The 18,891-nt window shown below is 35.2% G+C and overlaps 1 protein-coding gene across 1 annotated transcript in view; it reads left to right on the forward strand.

Annotated features, from left to right (window-relative positions):
- Positions 1-18,891, forward strand: part of RADX (RPA1 related single stranded DNA binding protein, X-linked) — an 82,788-nt gene that overhangs the window by 53,078 nt on the left and 10,819 nt on the right. Inside the window, exon 12 of the mRNA XM_035006635.1 lies at positions 10,303-10,593. Within this exon, the coding sequence (XP_034862526.1) occupies positions 10,303-10,593 (291 nt within the window). The remainder of the gene's footprint in view (positions 1-10,302; positions 10,594-18,891) is intronic.

Raw genomic sequence — 18,891 nt, forward strand, 5'->3', positions numbered from 1 at the left:
TGTTCAGGTATTTTTAATTTCTTTTGTGATTTCTTCTTGACCTATTAGTTGCTTAAGAGTGTATTATTTAAAGAAATCCATGGGGCGCCTGGGTGGCTCAGTTGTTTAAACATCTGCCTTCAGCTCAGGTCATGATCCCAGGGCCCTGGGATCCAGCCCTGAATCCGGCTTCCTGCTCTGCAGGAAGCCTGCTTCTCCCTCTCCCACTCCCCCTGCTTGTGTTCCCTCTCTCGCTGTGTCTCTCTCTGTCAAATAAAGAAATACAATCTTTTTAAAAAAATAAAGAAATCCACATTTGATGCAGGTTTTCTCTGCAGCTACTGCCCATTTTCAAGTCAGGGGTTAGGGCCTTAATGGTGTGCAACCCAGACTGCACACACACACACACAAGTGTATTGTTTAATTTCCACATATTTGTGAATTATTCAGTTTTCCTTCAATTATTAACTTCTAGTTTCATTCCATTGTGGTCATAGAAGATACTTTGTGTTGGCAAGGATATGGAGAAAAGTAACTCTTGTGTGCTGTTGGTGGGAATGTAAATTGTACATTGATATGGCCATTTGAAAAACAGTATGCAGATCCTTTAGTAAACTGAACACAGATCAACCTACCATATGCTCCAGAAATCCTAATTCTGGTATATATCCAAAGGGAATAAAAATAGTATCACAGATATATCTGCACTCCCATGTTCATTGCAGCATTATCACAGCAGCCTATAATGGTAACAACTTTCTTGTCCATCAACTGATGAATGGATAAAAAAATGTGATCTGTCTGTCTATCTATATATAATGTAATAGCATTCAGCCATAAAGTAGAAGGAAATTCTGCCATTCTGACAATGCAAATAAACTTGGAGGACATTGTACTAAGTGAAATAACCCACACATAGAAATACAAAGATTGTATGATCTTACTTATATGTGGAATCTAAACAAGTAGAACTCAGAAAAACTGAGAGATCAGAGGTGGCCAGGAGCTGAGGGTTGTGTGAAATGGGGAGAAGTTGGTCATTAGATACAAACTTTAAGTTATAAGATGAATAAGTTCTAGGGAATCTAATGTACAGCATAACAGCTATAATTAATAATACTATATTTAATACTTTAAATTCGCTAAGAGTAGACTTTAGGTGTTATGACAAAAAAGATAACTGTGAGGAAATGAATGTTAATTAGCTTCATTGTGGTAATCATTTCACAGTGTATACATATATCAAACTATCACATTGTACACTGTAAATATATACAAGTTTTGTCAATTATGCCTCAATAAACCTAAAAATAATGAAAACAAACAAAGAAGATATTTTGTATAACTTCAAACTTTATAAATTTATTGAGGCTTGTTTTTTGGCCTGATACATGGTTTATCCTGGAGATGTTTCATGTGGTTTTTGATAAGAATGTGTATTCCATTGTTGTTGGGTAAAGTGTTCCATATATGTTCTAGTTGTTTTATAGTGTTGTTTGCACCTGTCTTTCCTTACTCACCTTCTCTGTAGGTATTCATCCATTATTCAAAGCGCTGTATCTAAGTCACCCACTATTATTGTAGAATTGTCTATTTATCCCTTCAGTTCTGTAAAAGTTCTTTTCCACATACTTCAGGGCTGTGTTTTAAGGTGCATATTAATTTATAGTTGTTATATCTTTTTGATAACTTGACTCTTATCAGCATATAATGTTCTCCCTTGTCTCTTGTAACAGTTTTTTTTTTTTTTTTTTTTACTTTAATTTTACTTTGATATTAGTATGGCCACCTCAGCTCCCTTTTGGTTACTATTTGCATAAAATCACTTTTTCTATTCTTTTACTTTCAATTTATTTGTGTCTTTGAAGCTAAATTGAGTCTCTTATAGACAGCATCTATTTGCCTGTTTTTTCCCACTTGCCAGTCTCTGCATTTGTAAAATTTAATCCACTTATATTTAATGTAATTGCTGATACAAAAGGACATGCTTCTGCCATTTATTGTTTTCAGTTTCTCTTATACCTTTTTTGCCCCTCATTTCCTCTATTACTGCCTTCTTTTGTGTTCAGTAGATTTTTTATAGTGACTTGGTTTGATTTCCTTCACATTTCATTTTATATATATTTTTAGATACTTTATTTGTGGTTACCATGGGGGTTAAGTTTTACATCCTAAATTTATAACAATGTAGTTTGAATTGATATCAACTTAAGTTCAATAGCATATAAAAATTGTGTTCCTATACAGCTCTCACATCCCCCCATTTATGTTCCTGTTATCACAGATTACATCTGTATACATTGTATGCTCTATAACATGATTTATAATCATATTGTATTTTGTTTTATAGATGTTTGTTCTTATGTAAAAAATAAAAAGTAGAGTTACAAACTCAAAATACAATTATACTGGCTTTTATACTTGCCCATGTAGTTACTTTTAGTAGAGATCTTTATTTCTAAATAAAGCTTCAAGTTACTGCCTAGTGTCCTTTCATGTCAACCTGAAGGACTCCTGTTAGAATTTCTTGTAGGGTAGGTCTAGTGGTAACAAACTCCTCCAGCTTTTGTTAATCTTCTGATGTCTTACTTTCTCCCTCATTTTTGAAGGACAGTTTTGCTGGATATAAAATCCTTGGCTTACACATATTTGTTTTCTTTTAGCAATTTAGATATATCATCCACTGCCTTTGTTTTCTCTGGATATAGAATCTTTGGTTGATGTGGTCTTTTTCCAGTACTTTAAATGTGACATCCTACTGCCTTTTAGCTTTGTGGTTTCTGATGAGAAATCTACTATTAATCTTAATGAGGCTCCCTTACTCATGAAGAGTAACTTTTCTCTTGCTGCTTTCCTGGTGCCCCTTTTTTTGTCTTTCATCAGTTTGATTAGAACCTTCCTTGTGTGGATCTCTTTTAGTTTATCCTACTTGGAGTTTATGGAGCTTTATGGATGGGTACATTCATAACTTTCATCAGATTTGGGGATTTTTTGGCCATTATGTTTGTTCCTTTCTCTCTCATCTCCTTCTGAGACTTCTATAATGTGAATATTGGTCTGATTGATGGTGTCCCACCAGTCCCTTAGATTCTGTTTACTTTTCTTCATTCTTTTTTTTTCTTTCTGCTCCTCAAACTAGATAATGTCAGTGAACTACCTTCAAATTTACTGATTCTGTCTTCTGCCTGCTCAAATCTGCTTTTGACTCCTCTAGTGAATTTTTCATTTCAATTATTTAGCTTTTCAGCTCTAGAATTTCTATTTGGTTCCTTTCTATAATTTCTTTGTCTTTATTGATATTCTCTCTTTTATCACACATTATTTTCCTGGTTTCTTTTAGATCTTTGTTCATGTTTTCTTCTAGCCCTTTGAACATATTTAAGACAGTTGTTTTAAAGTGTTTGTATCAAATGTCCAAAGTTCAGACTTCTTCAGACACTGTTTCTATCAATTTATTTTGTTCATTTGAAAGGGCCATACTTTCCTGTTTATTTATATAATTTTGATTTCTTTGCAAAACCTAGAAATAAAAATATTATAATATGGTAACTGTGGAAATTCTTCTCGGGATTTGTCAGGGTTTATTAATTTTTAAAAGTTGTAGTAGTCCATTTGTCTAGTGACATTTCCCAGAATTTTTTCTGGCTATTTCTTGTTGCATGTGATCATTGAAATTTCTTTTACTTAGCAGGTATTAAGCTATTTTTTTGACAGGTATTTCTTTGAATAACATGAACTAAAAACTGTGATACTAGCCTTCCAGTCCTTGCAGATTGGCTCTATATTCAGGCTCTCTTTCAGCACTTAGCTAGACTTACACCTAGCCTAGGAATCAGCCCAGGGTGAAAGGTTAAGGTCTCAGGTCTTTTCTGCATATGCATCTTTCCCTGAGTGTGCACTTGGCTTTCTAAATTTCCCAAGATACAGGAATGCTTTTGAATGCACCAATGTCCCAACAAAACATTGTCCCTGGCTTTTCCTCTCTGGCCTTAGGGTGTTTATGTCTCAACTGTAATCTGCCCCAGGTGTCTATGGGTTGTTTGTCTACCTTCTAATGTTTTCCAGCAATGACCACTGCTATTCCAGCCTATTTGAGTTCCAGATTAGGTGAAACAGAGACAGGAGTCTTGTATTTGTCCTTCAGAAAGCTTCCAGACAGGTTGAACAGACCTACACAATAATTCGTGAATAACATCTGCTCTGCTCCCTCTAGAACCTTGGACCAGGCTCCCATACTAGAAATGCAGGTTGCTTTCTTCAAGAATGCTACCCTGCTGGGGAGAGGGTGGGACAAAGGCAAGTAAAAATTCCACAAAGTTTTCCTAATATTTTTAAGTGACCTTTTTCCTTTTTTTAAGATTTTATTTATGTATTTGAGAGAGCTAAAACAATTTGGTGGAGGGGCAGAGGGAGAGGGAAAAGCAGACTTCCTGCTGAGCAGGGAGCCCAATGGGAGGCTCAATCCCAGGACCCTGGGATCATGACCTGAGCTGAAGGCAGACCCTTAACTGACTGAGCCACCCCGGCACCCTGTAAGTGACCTTTTTCTTGATTTGGCATTCACTTTGTTCCTGTAAACATTTGATTGTTTTCTAGATTTCTGACAAAGTCTTTTCTGACAGTTTCTGCATATTTTTTAATGTTTCTGTGTGGGGAATGGAAGCTTTGAGCTGCCCACTCTGCCATTTTGCTCAACTTACAAAGTTTTATTGTTTCTTTATATTGTTAGTGGCTGCTGATAATAAATGCTTAGGTCTATTAATTCATAAGAGGCTGCAAAGTGGTCATAAGCTAATTCTATCATTCCTTCATTTAGTAGCTGAAATAGCTTTATAAGGAGAAACTTCTAATTTATTATTTGGTTACTAAAATGTACCATTCATTGAGGAAAGGCAGGATAGATACTTGATTCTTTCTCTTTATCAATTTTCCAAATAATGAGTTGGATGCCTGGAATTTTCCAAAGATCACCAATTAGTTTTTTGTTTGTTTTGGGTATTTTTAATAATGTTATAAACTCATGAATTTAAATATATTTGATGTGTTTCTTTCTGTCACAATTACCATCCTCATCACTGGTCAAGCTATTTCATTTTTGGCTAGTAGGAAACTCTGAAAATTTGCTTATGAGTCCTTTTGATATGACTTTAATGGTTTGCAATAGCTTTTTGATATCTGGCTTGACAAAGTATATCCATGCACATTGTGAACATTTTCTGCCCCAGACATGGAATCAGCTATTTTTCCACAGAGCTCTAGTATTTAAGAACTACAGATTAGGCATTATGGGTATTGATTGATATTGGTTTAGTTATTATTTCTAGGCCTTTGAAGTGGACAGAACTAGAAAATGTACTCAGCTGACTGGTTGGTTGCTTAGTTAAGACAAAATATGTCTTGATTTCATTTTTATATTTTCAATTCAAATTCACAACTACAGAATTTTTACTTAGGAGATAAAGCTAGAAGAGGCTTTTTTCCACTGCAAGAATCTTGCATCTGAAGACCCTGGAGATGATAGAATCAGAATATTACATAGTAATTTGTTTGCTTTCACTCACCACATATGAAAACAGTTCCAGAATAATCACCTGAACATTTGCATCAACAATTTTACTATAAACAATTTAAGGTTTGTTTTGTTTGTTTTGCAATTATTTTGTCTTTGGAATATGCCAACTAGGGATACATGAATTATTATTCATTAAAGCCACTTGTGATATTTCTCTCTGTATGGTTATATGGTGGATAGATATTTAGGTTCATTTCTTTTATTTTGATGCTTAAGGATTGCTTTATTTAAATAAACAATTTTCTAAATTATTTTCATGGTTCAATAGTCAAATATAGAAAAAGAATATATATTTAAAGAAGTTTAGCTTTTATCCCCTTCCCTGCACCTGATTCCTTCTCACTCACTGTAGGTAACTTTTTAATTCATTCTATGATGTATTTTTCTATTGTTTGTTTTATAATATAAGCAGATATGTAAGTATTTCAAAGAAAAAGAGTCATGCTCCCCTTTCTTATATAAATGTGGTTCTACTACTTTTGAGAGTAATTTGACAATACCAAATATGTTATACCCTCTGACCTATGTGTTTGGTACACAAGGAGACATGCTCTAAGATGTTTATTGGAGATACTGTAAATGATGGTACAACGAAGATAAGGATGTATGTATCTTTTCACATAAGTGTTTTTGTATTCTTTGGATAAATACCCAGAATTGGAACAGCTAAATCTATATGGTAAATCTACTCTTAATTTTATTAAAGACCTCCATTCTGTTTTCCTAGCAGCTGCACCAATTTATATTCCCACCAACAATGTGTGAGGGTTCCCTTCTCTCCACATATTCTCCAATAGTTATTTCTTGTCTTTTTGATAATAGCCATTCTAACAGGTGTAAGGTGATATTTTGTTGTGGTTTTGATCTGCATTTTCCTAGTAATGAGTGGTGTTGAACTTGTTTTCATGTGCCTATTGGCCATCTGTATGTCTTCTTTGGAAAAATGACTATTCAGATCCTCTGCCGCTTTTTTTAATCAGGTTTCTTTTTTTTAATTGTTAAGTTGTATGGGTTCTTTCTGTATTTTAGATATTAATTCCTTATCAGATATATGCAAATATCTCCTCCCATTGAGTAGGTTGCCTTTTTGTTTTGATGATGGTTTCCTTTGCTGTACAAAAACTTTTTAGTATGATGTGATCCCATTTGTTTCTTTTTGCTTTTCTTTCCCTTGGCTTTGAAGTCAGATCCAGAAACACATCTCTAAGACTGATGTCTTAGTGCCTTAGGAGCTTACTGCCTATGTTTTATTCTAGGAATTTTATGGTTTCAGGTCTTACATTCTAATCTTTAATGCATTTTGAGTTAAGTTTTGTGTATGGTGTAAGTTAGCAGTCTAGTTTCATCTTTTGCATGTGACTTTCCAGTTTTTTCAGCACCATTTATTGAAACAACTGTCCTTTCTCCAATGTATACTCTTGACTCCTTTGTCATAAATTAATTGTCCGTATATATGTGGGTTTCTTTCTGGGCTCTCAGTTCTGTTCCATTGATCTGTGTGTCTGTTTTTATGCCAGTACCATACTGTTTTGATTACTATATAGCTTTGTAGTATAGTTTGAAATCTGCCAGTATGATACCTTCAGCTTTGTTATTCTTTCTAAAGATTGCCCTGGCTATTTAGGATCTTTAGTGGTTCCATACAAATTTATAGAATTACTTGTTCTAGTTCTGTGGAAAATGCCATTGGAATTTTGATGGGGATTCCATAGAATCTGTGGATTGCTTTGGGTAGTATGGACGTTTTAACAATATTGATTTTTCCAGTCCATGAAGACAGAATATCTTTCCATTTGTTTGTGTCATCTTCAGTTTCTTTCATCAGTGTCTTATAGTACAGGTCTTTCACCACCTTGGTTAAATTTATTTTTAGGTATTTTATTCTTTGGTGCAATTGTAAATGAGATTGTTTTCTTAATTTCTCTTTCTGATAGTTGTTAGTGTATAGAAATACCACACATTTCTGTATATTGATTTTGTATCCTGCATCTTTACTAAATTTGTTTTTGAGTTCTAACAGGTTTTTTTGTGTGTGGAGACTTTAGGAATATGTATATTATGTCATCTACAAATGGTGACAGTTTTACTTCTTCCTTTCCAATTTGGATGCCTTTTTTTCTTCTTGTCTTATTGCTGTGGTTAAGACTCCCAGTACTCTATTGAAGAAAAGTGATGAGAGAGGGTATCTTGTCTTGTTCCTGATCTTAGAGAAAATGCTTTAAATTTTTCACTGTTGAGTATGACAATAACAGTATTACTGAGATCATAAAATGTTACAGGTAGCCTCTGACTTACACACTTTTTTGAAAAGTCTGTTTTATACTTGCTACTGAGTGAAAAATACCCTGTTCTTTTCTAGCCTTGTAGGTCTTACACCAAGGTGGAGTTAGTGGATGGAAGGGGGGAAGAGGCAAAGAAAATAGCTCCTCACCCTCCCAAATGCTTCCATACACCCCTGCCCATCATTTTTATCTATATAATAAAATGCTCAGAGTAGATTTTGTGAAGAAACAAAATTACCATGCCTACATACATACATTTATACTGTATTTTTTTTACCTCACAACCTTAATGTGGTCTTCTACTAGAATTTTTCCCCACTAAAACATAAGTCTGTTCTCACCAGAAATTAGGGTAAAATGAATCATTAAAATAAGTTATTATTATAATTATAACATATAATCATATATATATGTATATACATATATGTATGCAAAAACATAATTTTACTAGGGAATTAACCTGTATCTTTGTTGTGCCTTAGGCTTAAAAACATAATGTGTTTCATATGGCAATTTTAGTAGTATTCAAACTAAAAATAAAAGAATTCCAGTTCATAATTTTCCATCATATTTTTAGAAAAACCTGAACTCTAGATGTATTTTTGTCTCCTAATTATTGCCTTTGAAATCTTGTTATTCACAGTGACTGACAGTATCTCTTGTATTGAATTCATATCCATCTGTAATAATTGTGAACATATAATCAGGGTAGGGTACTTACAGTCCCAAGTTACCAAACTAAAAAACAAAGCAGGATTTTTCAGAGGAATTTTTCAAATAAACATTTGTACCTTGCCAGTCCTTGATATCAACACTCAAACAAAGCATAGCAAATATTCTGACTTATTCTTGACAGGGTCAGTCATAGGATTTTTTTTTCCTATAAGGTAGATATGATTATTTAATTTTTAAAAATTGGAATAGCTTATAACTTGTTATTTGCATGCTATATTTTAGAACAAATAAGTCAGGAATGTTCACTATAACTTGAGTCATTGTAAAGCTACTTATTGTTGTTCTAATTATGTACTTTTATTAGTTTGGGGAAAGGAGAACTATTTTAGTAAATAAAAAAGATTAAATCATTCTACAGTTCTGTTTAGTCCTATTAACTGAGTTTTTCTCTTGGCTTTGATTAATTCCATTCTTTTTTCATGTGCAATTACATTTTTTATCCTTTTTGTTATCAAGCATTATTATAGGAAGTTAAGTGTGTTCATCAACTGAATTTTGAATTAAACTCTTTTGTAATATTTCAGTGGTTTGAATTCTTGGAGAGTAAGAAATGTGTATTCAACTTCTTTATTTTCTCTTACAACTCAGTCTAGTACTTTACCCCATAAGAAATTTTTAGTAAGTCTCTGGCTAGGTTTTAAAAAACTAAGAAAGTGGTGTGGGAATAGGGTATGTTTCAAAAGCAGAAGTGGTATATTAACCACATTGAAACTTTGCTATTGAAACCCCCTTCAGCCTTAGCAAGGTTTTTTATGCTAGGATAATAATAAGCACCAAGGCATAGGCCACCTGCAAGGAAGCAATTCAGCAACCTTGGTAAACTCTGAAACAGAGTAGCTGTCAGTTTGTCTCAGCTAGCAGAACTGACAACATGAGAGTCTTGTTCCAAAATCTGTTTTTTCTGATTCTGCCATGTGTCTTCAGTTCCCAGGATGTATTATTCAGTTAAAATATTATTTTACCAAATTCTTTAGCACAGTTACTGGAATATATATAATAAGTGCTCAATAATTATTTGCTGAAAGAAAGAATGAATGAATGAATGTCATAATGTGTAGGGGAGAAATTGTATTCTGCCTTATAGACTAAATATGTTAGATAAACTATACATAAGTGATAAATAGACTTGATAGAAAACAATCAAGAATTGAAGAGATCTTTCATCTGAGTTTAGTTCCCTCTTTGTTTTCCATGTTATTTAGATCTGAGAGGAGTATCATATATAATAAGTGGCTTTCTTGAAGGAGTTATATCCATGAAAAAGACTGTATTTTGTATCTGTTCAGGCTCCTTTTAGCAAAGATTAACAAGTTTTATTAGAAGCTTAAATTCCACCAATAGTGAGTGGTGGTCCCATCTATAAGAGTTATAAATTTGACTTAACTTGAATTTGTCACTGGATATAAAAGGAATATATGTTTATTTAAGAGAGTTTAGAAAATACGGAAAAAGTGTAAGGAAGGTAATTACAAATCTTCATAATTCCAGCAACAGAGAAAAACAATATCAGTTTTTAATATTTTGGAGGAAAAGTTTATTTTGTAAATGAATTTAGTTCTCTCTTCACTTTAATAAGAATTATCTTTTGGACATTCAATTTACATTTTATATGTGGTTGTTTGATTTTTAAAGTTAATTAAACTATTCCTCATTAATCTGTACTTTTTTGTCCTGAATGACTTGATTTGGTTAGTTTGCAGGTCCATTGTGTCTATCTCATTGTGTCTTTAACAGGTCGAGAAAGTGCAAGTACTAGTACCGCAGGGAAAGCCAGAAAAACTATAAGCGATAGGTGGGAAAGTCAGCTCTGGAGAGAGAAAAAGTTTGGCTTAATAGATCACCTGCATTACAGCCATGTTTATCCTGAAAGTATTCCACGGAAATTTATTTTCGAGCAGAGAAAGTTTCTTACTGAGCAGTTTAATTCTCAGCCTGCAAAGTACATACCACCAGAGGGAAGGCCCCCAAACCTTGATGACTTTAAGAGTGCCCGGAGCCTTGGACATTTTGAAGTAACCATCCTAGGTAAGTGAAGTATTCTTTTCTTTGAATATCATTAATTTAATATATTTTCAATATAGATGATACTATTTTGCTTGAAAAAATTAAGCTCCCCCCCAAAAAAATAAAGTCCAAGGAGAGCTCCTGTTTAGCTCAAACTAAGGGAGGAATGGAGCACTAATTGTGGAATACATTAAGCTCTAATTGTGGGCTTTGAATATTGGCAAGTCCTAGGAAAGTATTTGGGCAGAGAAGAATGGGAACCAAGGGAACTTTCCCCACCCCTGACTACCTGACTACTTCTAAAACTGATTTTGTTTTTCTTTAGCCTCCACTTTCTTGCTCATGTTCTCTGCCTCTTTCTCAGTGTATCTGAACTGTTGAAAGGTAAAATGTAGGTTAAAGAGAAAAGGGGTACTAATCAAGAAAAGCTCCTATGAACAGAGGTCTGTTTAGCCCCTATAAAAAATTAAATTCTCAACTAAATCAGGTTGTAACAGAAAGAAGCTAAAAAACTTCCCTGGTCTATAAGGAACCATAAGGAAAAATAAATGGATTTTCTCAGGTTGTTCAAAACTGAGAAGTGCCCATAGAACTTACAGAAATTTAAAAGTCAATAAAAAAAAAAGATGTGGTGTATATATATATATATACACACACACATACACACACACTCACAAAAAGTCAACACATTTTTTTTAAGAGAACAAACTGACAGTTCCCAGAGGGAAGATGGGTGAGGGGATAGGTGAACTAGGTGTTGGGGATTAAGGAGTGCACTTGTTGTGATGAGCATAGGGTTATGTATGGAAGTGTTGAATCACTATATTGTACACCTGAAACTAATATTACACTGTATGTTAACTAACTGGAATTTAAATAAAAACTTTTAAAAAGTCAACACATTTTTAAACTTATATTTAATTTTATCTTTCTTTCCAATGAGTGAAAAATGTACACAAAAAATTCTAAAATAAAACCATAGCCAAAATAAGCTATTCTCAGAGTCAAGAAAAATGTTTATTTGTATCTCAAAGGAAGGTCTTGTTACCTTAAAATAAAAGAATGAGGAAATGTCATTAGCAAATTAATTTAATAGCTGAAAGAAAGTGCAGTTCATAGATTTTTACATCTACAGTACTGGAATGAATTACCTTGACTTTTATCAGGATTCCTTTTTCATTTTTACTGTCTCACACTCCCTCTTCTCTGCCTCTTCACACACATTTGTACATACATGTGATTGTGTGTATGTGTACAATCTATAAAAAGTATGATTTCCCCTGACTCTGTTAGACATGTCAGACCTGTTTCAAATGCTTCTTTTTACTAGACTGTATTACTTGGTCTCTTTACATCACTTAAAAGCAAGAATCAAATGAAAAGGGCAAATGTGTCATTCTGTCCAATCAGCTCTAGTCCACATTAGAATTATGCTGTTTTATGTCCTACCTATTTTCAAGGACTTAAGGTGGTTTACAGGGATAAAAACAGTGAAAAAGAAGTCACAGGTGGATAAAACCAAACAGAATGTTTAAAAGGAAACAGAAAAAGTACGTATTACTAGGTACCTGCAAATAACTACCATTTGACAGTAATTTTTGGTCAACTTTCTGGCAGGAATAAAGAAAGGGATTTTTTTCCTGATCAATGGTACTGATCCATTGATTCTTTTTTTATATTTCAAGTTTTTATTTAAATTTTAGTTAACATATAGTATAATATTAGTTTCAGGAGTAGAATCCAACAATTCATCACTTACATATAACACCTAGTGCTGATCCATTGATTCTTATAGAACCTTGATGGGAAGAGGTAGCCTATCAGAATCAACTGAGGGAGACCTTCCCACACTCCATAAGATTCTGGTACACTCCAGAGAAGCAGCCTATTCAATGTCCCTTACCTTCCTAAGGGAGACTTACTGCTACACCAGAGCCAGTGACAAGAATGTATCCTGCTTGTCAGGTATGCAGGAATAGAATTAAGATTGAGAAATACTACTCTCTTAATAGGACTTGAAGTATAGATATTCTGAGATTTGGGGCATTTTAAAAGATTTTATTTATTTATTTGAGAGAGAGCACCAGAGAGAGAGAGCAAGCACGAGGGAGAGGGAGAGAAGCAGGCAGGGAGTCCGATGCGGGGCTCCAACCCAGGGCCCTGGGATCATGACCTGAGCCAAAGGCAGACACTTAACCAACTGAGCCATCTCGGTGCCCCAGATATTCTCAGATTTTGGTTAAATAAGTGGTGAGTATCCGATGTGAAAGTAGTGAACTTATTACAGCTTTTGTGAAAGTATGAAACTAAGTTGTATTATGAGACCAGACAAATGGCCAATCCTTTGTAAGCATGGCATGAGCAGTGAACTCAAAGGAGATGATTACATCTCTTAATAATGTACTCTCTGTTAAAAGATATAATCCTAAAACCGAAAGACAACCTTATATGTGTTCAGTACATGGGGGTACACTTGTTCTGTAAAGGGCCAAGTAGTAAATGTTTGAGGCTTTGCAGGCCATACAGTATCTGTCCCAACTACTTAGTTCTGCTGTTTTAGTGTGAAAGCAGTCATAGACAATATATAAATGAATGTGTATGGCTCTGTTTGGATAAAACTTTATTTATAGACACTGACATTTGAATTGCTTATAAATAATTTTCACATATCACAAAATATTCGTTTGATTTTTTTCAACCATTTAAGATGTAAAAAAAAACATTCTTAGCTCATGGGTTGTACAAAACCAGGTGCAACCTAGATTTGAACCCCCAGGTCATAGTTTGCTGACCCTTGTTCTAAAAGACCTCTATTTTTACATAAAACTAGCTAAACCAGGGGTGCCTGAGTGGCTCAGTCGGTTAAGTGGCTGCCTTCCGCTCAGGTCATGATCCCAGGGCCCTGGGATCGAGCCCCGCATCAGGCTCCCTGCTTGGCAGAGAGCCTGCTTCTCCCTCTCCCTCTGTCTGCCGCTCTGCCTACTTGTGCTCTCTCTCTCTGTTAAATAAATAAATAAAAATATTTAAAAAACAAAACAAAACAAAAAAAACTAGCTAAACCAATCCAAGCAGATAAATCTATATGATATTTAAATTTCTTCCAACATGAGGTTTGTCCACCTATGTTGATACTATCTTCCAGTGATTGATTATTTCTCTGCAGTATCTTGCTGATCTCTGGAGGACCCAGTAATTTTGAAGTGTCTTATTCTGGAAGCCAGAAAGGTTATTCACACCACAACTCTGTTACAATCATTAGCTCTGATTGGTCTAGGGTGAATCATTATTGAGAACATTGAATGGAATTATGAATCTTCCTTCCTATAATTCTAATGGCTCCCAACAACCTGTTGCAATATCAGAAACCTATTCCAGAAATGCTGGTTCTTGTATTAAAATCCTTGCTATGTCATCTCACTTGTCTCAAATAAATAGATATTTTTAGTAAGCACTAAAACCTCATTCCATTGCTTATTATGAAATAACACACATTTCAAAAAGAAGATACTGGAATGAAGTAACAAACTAAATTTTCAGCGCCTTTAGGCCCAGTTACAAAATCTATTGGTCAATCTCTCCTAATTTGAAGAATTATTCCCCCTTTAAATATAAGAAAACAGTTTTCAAAACCTAGATGGCATTAGTATATCCATGACTCCTCTAACACTGATTTAGTTACCCATGAAATACTGTGAGTCAATCAAAGCTTAAGAGTCCTCCCTTCAATTTGCATTTGACTCAGGTAATAACGATCATAATTCAGCCAGCCTTTTGTAAACCTCTGAAGGTCATCAGCTTTGTCTCTTACAAGTCAAGAGAACCCCCCCCCAGTTTTCTATATGGTTTGTTCTTTTCCTTTTTTGCAAAATGCATTTAAATGCATTTTTAATAACGTTAACTATAACATCAAAGCAATTTAATATGTTGTAGTTGTATTGAAATAATAAGGATTTACTTACCTTGACTTTTTTCTTCTATTAAAGCAACCAAGGAGGCCAACATAACTCCTCCCCTCCTTGGTACTAGCCTGCGGGCTCAGGGCAAATTATTCTTACCCATAAGATATGCCTCCTTCCTTGTTGAAGCCTATTCGAACCATTAACTGAGTAGCACCGAGTTTTCTCACTGTTGGTTCCCTCACTGGCTACATCCTCAGGATATCTTTTCCCACTGAGAGGCTTCCCCACTCTTGTATCTCAGTAGGAGCAGTACACTGGATTATATGGGTTCCAGAGCTAGATTACTGTTGCCATACCTTAATTCTGTCCCTTATTTCATTGCATAATTAATTATAATTTAATCATGAAACCTGAAGCACCTACTATCAGATTTTGTCATCATAAGACACCCATTTTCCCCATATTTTAACATCTTTGAAAATCGATATGCATCTTACAATTGAAGTCATGTCTTTGTTCAGTTGGTAGCATTTTTCTTAGTGGCATCTTAGATTAAGTAAAATATGGTATGTTGCAAGCATTGTGCTAAGTGCCGGGATTATAAATTGCCTCCCCTCCAATGCACACATACACACACTTTCACACTTTTTATTGGAAAAGAAATTCAGTGATTACAAAGAATTGAGGAAGAAGATATATAAATTGCATATAACACACATTACAAAAGAATAATATGAGCTTACTTGTTTGATCTTATATTTTCCTATAATTTTGAATATAGTCCAGATACATGATCACATTTACCTAGACAGTAAGGTGTAAGTTACTGAAATAACACATAAACAGGAAGTCACCATTGAAGTGCATATGTATGTACACTGTGGGAAGGATATTTGTGTTCCTCTCCTTTGGTAATAGGAATACAGATGAATTCATATTTGAACACATAATGCACAAATATCTTAAAGTCTAGTATTTGAAAATTATAGGTAAAAAATGCACAAACATACATTCATTTGCTTGATTTAACAAGTATTTACTGAGCATCTAATGTGTGCCCAGCACTGTTCTAGATCCTGAGGTTATGAGGTTAAGTGAGTGAACACAACAAATAAAAGAGCTTGCTGATAAAAGAGATGGTGATAAATGCTAGAAAGGGGTCGGAGAGTAAGGTAGTAGGAAAGGATTACATTTTATCTTTTTTGGGGGGGAGGGGCAGAGGGAGAGGAAGAGAGAGAATCTTTTTTTGGGGGATTTTTAAAAAAATTTTATTATGTTAATCACCATAATTACATCATTAGTTTCTGATGTACTGTTCCATGATTCATTGTTTGCGTATAACACCCAGTGTTCCATTCAACACATGCCCTCTTTAATACCCATCGCCAGGCTAACCCATCCCCACACCCCCCTCCCCTCTAGAACCCTCAATTTGTTTCTCAGAGTCCAGGTATCTCATGGTTCGTCTCCCCCTCCAATTTCCCCCCCTTCATTTTTCCCTTCCTACTATCTTCTTTTTTTTAACATATAATATATTATTTGTTTCAGAGGTACAGGTTTGTGATTCAACAGTCTTACACAATTCACAGCGCTCACCATAGCACATACCCTCCCCGATGTCTATCACCCAGCCACCCCATCCCTCCCACCCCCCACCACTCCAGAAACCCTCAGTTTATTTCCTGAGATTAAGAATTCCTCGTATCAGTGAGATCATATGATACATGTCTTTCTCTGATTGACTTATTTCGCTCAGCATAATACCCTCCAGTTCAATCCACATCATTGCAAATGGCAAGATTTCATTCCTTTTGATGGCTGCATAATACTCCATTGTATATATACACATCTTTATCCATTCATCTGTCGATGGACATCTTGGCTCTTTCCACAGTTTGGCTATTGTGGACATTGCTGCTATAAACATCGGGGTGCACAGACCCCTTCAGATCCCTACATTTGTATCTTTGGGATAAATACCCAGTGGTGCAATTGCTAGGTCGTAGGGTAGCTCAGTTTTCAACTTTTTGAGGAACCTCCATACTGTTTTCCAGAGTGGCTGCACCAGCTTGCATTCATTCCCACCAACAGTGTAGGAGGGTTCCCCTTTCTCCGCATCCCCACCAACATCTGTTGTTTCCTGACTTGTTAATTTTAGCCATTCTCACTGGTGTGAGGTGGTATCTCATTGAGGTTTTGATTTGGATTTCCCTGATGCCGAGCGATGCTGAGCACTTTTTCATGTGTCTGTTGGCCATTTGGATGTCTTCTTTGGAAAAATGTCATCCATGTCTTCTGCCCATTTCTTGATTGTATCATTTGTTCTTTGGGTGTTGAGTTTGATAAGTTCTTTATAGATTTTGGATACTAGCCCTTTATCTGATATGTCATTTGCAAATATCTTCTCCCATTCTGTCGGTTGTCTTTTGGTTTTGTTGACTGTTTCCTTTGCTGTGCAAAAGCTTTTTTATCTTGATGAAGTCCCAATAGTTCATTTTTGCCCTTGCTTCCCTTGCCTTTGGCGATGTTTCTAGGAAGAAGTTGCTGCAGCTGAGATCGAAGAGGTTGCTCGCTGTGTTCTCCTCAAGGATTTTGATAGACTCCTGTCTCACATTTAGGTCTTTCAACATTTTAAGTCTATTTTTGTGTGTGGTGTAAGGAAATGATCCAGTTTCATTCTTCTGCATGTGGCTGTCCAATTTTCCCAATACCATTTGTTGAAGAGACTCTCTTTTTTCCCATTGGACATTCTTTCCTGCTTTGTCGAAGATTAGTTGACCACAGAGTTGAGGGTCCATTTCTGGACTCTCTATTTCTGTTCCACTGATCTATGTGTCTGTTTTTGTGCCAGTATCATACTGTCTTGATGATGACAGCTTTGTAAGAGAGCTTGAAGTCCAGAATTGTGATGCCACGAGCTTTGGTTTTCTTTTTCAACATTCCTCTGGCTATTCAGGGTCTTTTCTGGTTCCATACAAATTTTAGGATTATTTGTTCCATTTCTTTGAAAAAAGTGGATGGTATTTTGATAGGGATTGCATTGAATGTGTAGATTGCTCTAGGTAGCATTGACATCTTCACAATATTTGTTCTTCCAATCCATGAGCATGGAACGTTTTTCCATTTCTTTGTGTCTTCCTCAATTTCTTTCATGAGAGTTTTATAGTTTTCTGAGTACAGATTCTTTGCCACTTTGGTTAGATTTATTCCTAGGTATCTTATGGTTTTGAGTGCAATTGTAAATGGGATCGACTCCTTAATTTCTCTTTCTTCTGTCTTGTTGTTGGTGTATAGGAATGCCATTGATTTCTGTGCATTGATTTTATATTCTGCACTTTACTGAATTCCTGTATGAGTTCTAGCAGTTTTGGGGTGGAGTCTTTTGGGTTTTCCACATAAAGTATCATCTGCAAAGAGTGAGAGTTTGACTTCTTCTTTGCCGATTCATATGCCTTTTATTTCTTTTTGTTGTCTGATTGCTGTGGCTAGGACTTCTAGTACTATGTTGAATAGCAGTGGTGAGTGGACATCCCTGCCATGTTCCTGACCTTAGGGGGAAAGCTGGAAGAGAGAGAATCGTAAGCAGTCTCCATGCCCAGGGTGGAGCTTGATGCGGGGCTCGATCTCCCAACCCTGAGATCATGACCTGAGCCAAAATCAAGAGTCTGAGGCTTAACCGACGAGTCACCCAGGCACCCTGGAAAGGATGACATTTTCATAGATTGGTCAGGGTTAGGGTTAGGTCTCCCTGAAAAAATAACATTTCACCAGAATCCTGATGGGGGTGAAGGAACAATCCGGTTATCTGAGGAAAGGACATTCTAGGCACAGAAACAGCAAGTATGGAGGCTCTGAGGCCTGTTTACTTATACATTTGTACCCACAACTCTAGTTTTAACCAAGGAACTCAACAAATTTCATGAGTAATGATGAAGCTAAACTCACCATATTTTATAATTTAGAAAATAATTCAAAAGAGTATCAATGACACACTGATAATCAAACTACCTTCCTGAGAATATCAGGATTTCCAACTTTGGATATTTTCTCAATTCTAAGGCATACTTTCTTTTTTTATATTTGCAAGTTGGAATGCATCTTACGGTCAATGGGTACATTTAATGCAGAATTTCCTTTTTATTAAAACTGTTATTAAGTTGATGGTATATCTTAGAGTTAAATTTGGTCTTAGAATCAAGGCAATAAGATACCAATATGTGCACTTCCACATGAGTTTTGCAACATTGCTTAGAGTTACGGGGTAGTTATACTTCCTATACTGAATTGAAATCCTCAGTAAATTCTAGATATCGTGACCATTATAGTTTATGAATACCAAATTTTAGTTATCCTTAAAACCTTTAAGTAGCCATTAGTTGTATGTTAAATTAAAGCTGTGGAATTTTAGTGTCATTTGCCC

Source organism: Mirounga leonina, unplaced genomic scaffold (genome assembly GCF_011800145.1).
Source record: "Mirounga leonina isolate KUSES-001 unplaced genomic scaffold, KU_Mleo_1.0 Mir_101664, whole genome shotgun sequence".
In the NCBI taxonomy this organism is placed as follows: Eukaryota; Metazoa; Chordata; class Mammalia; order Carnivora; family Phocidae; genus Mirounga; species Mirounga leonina.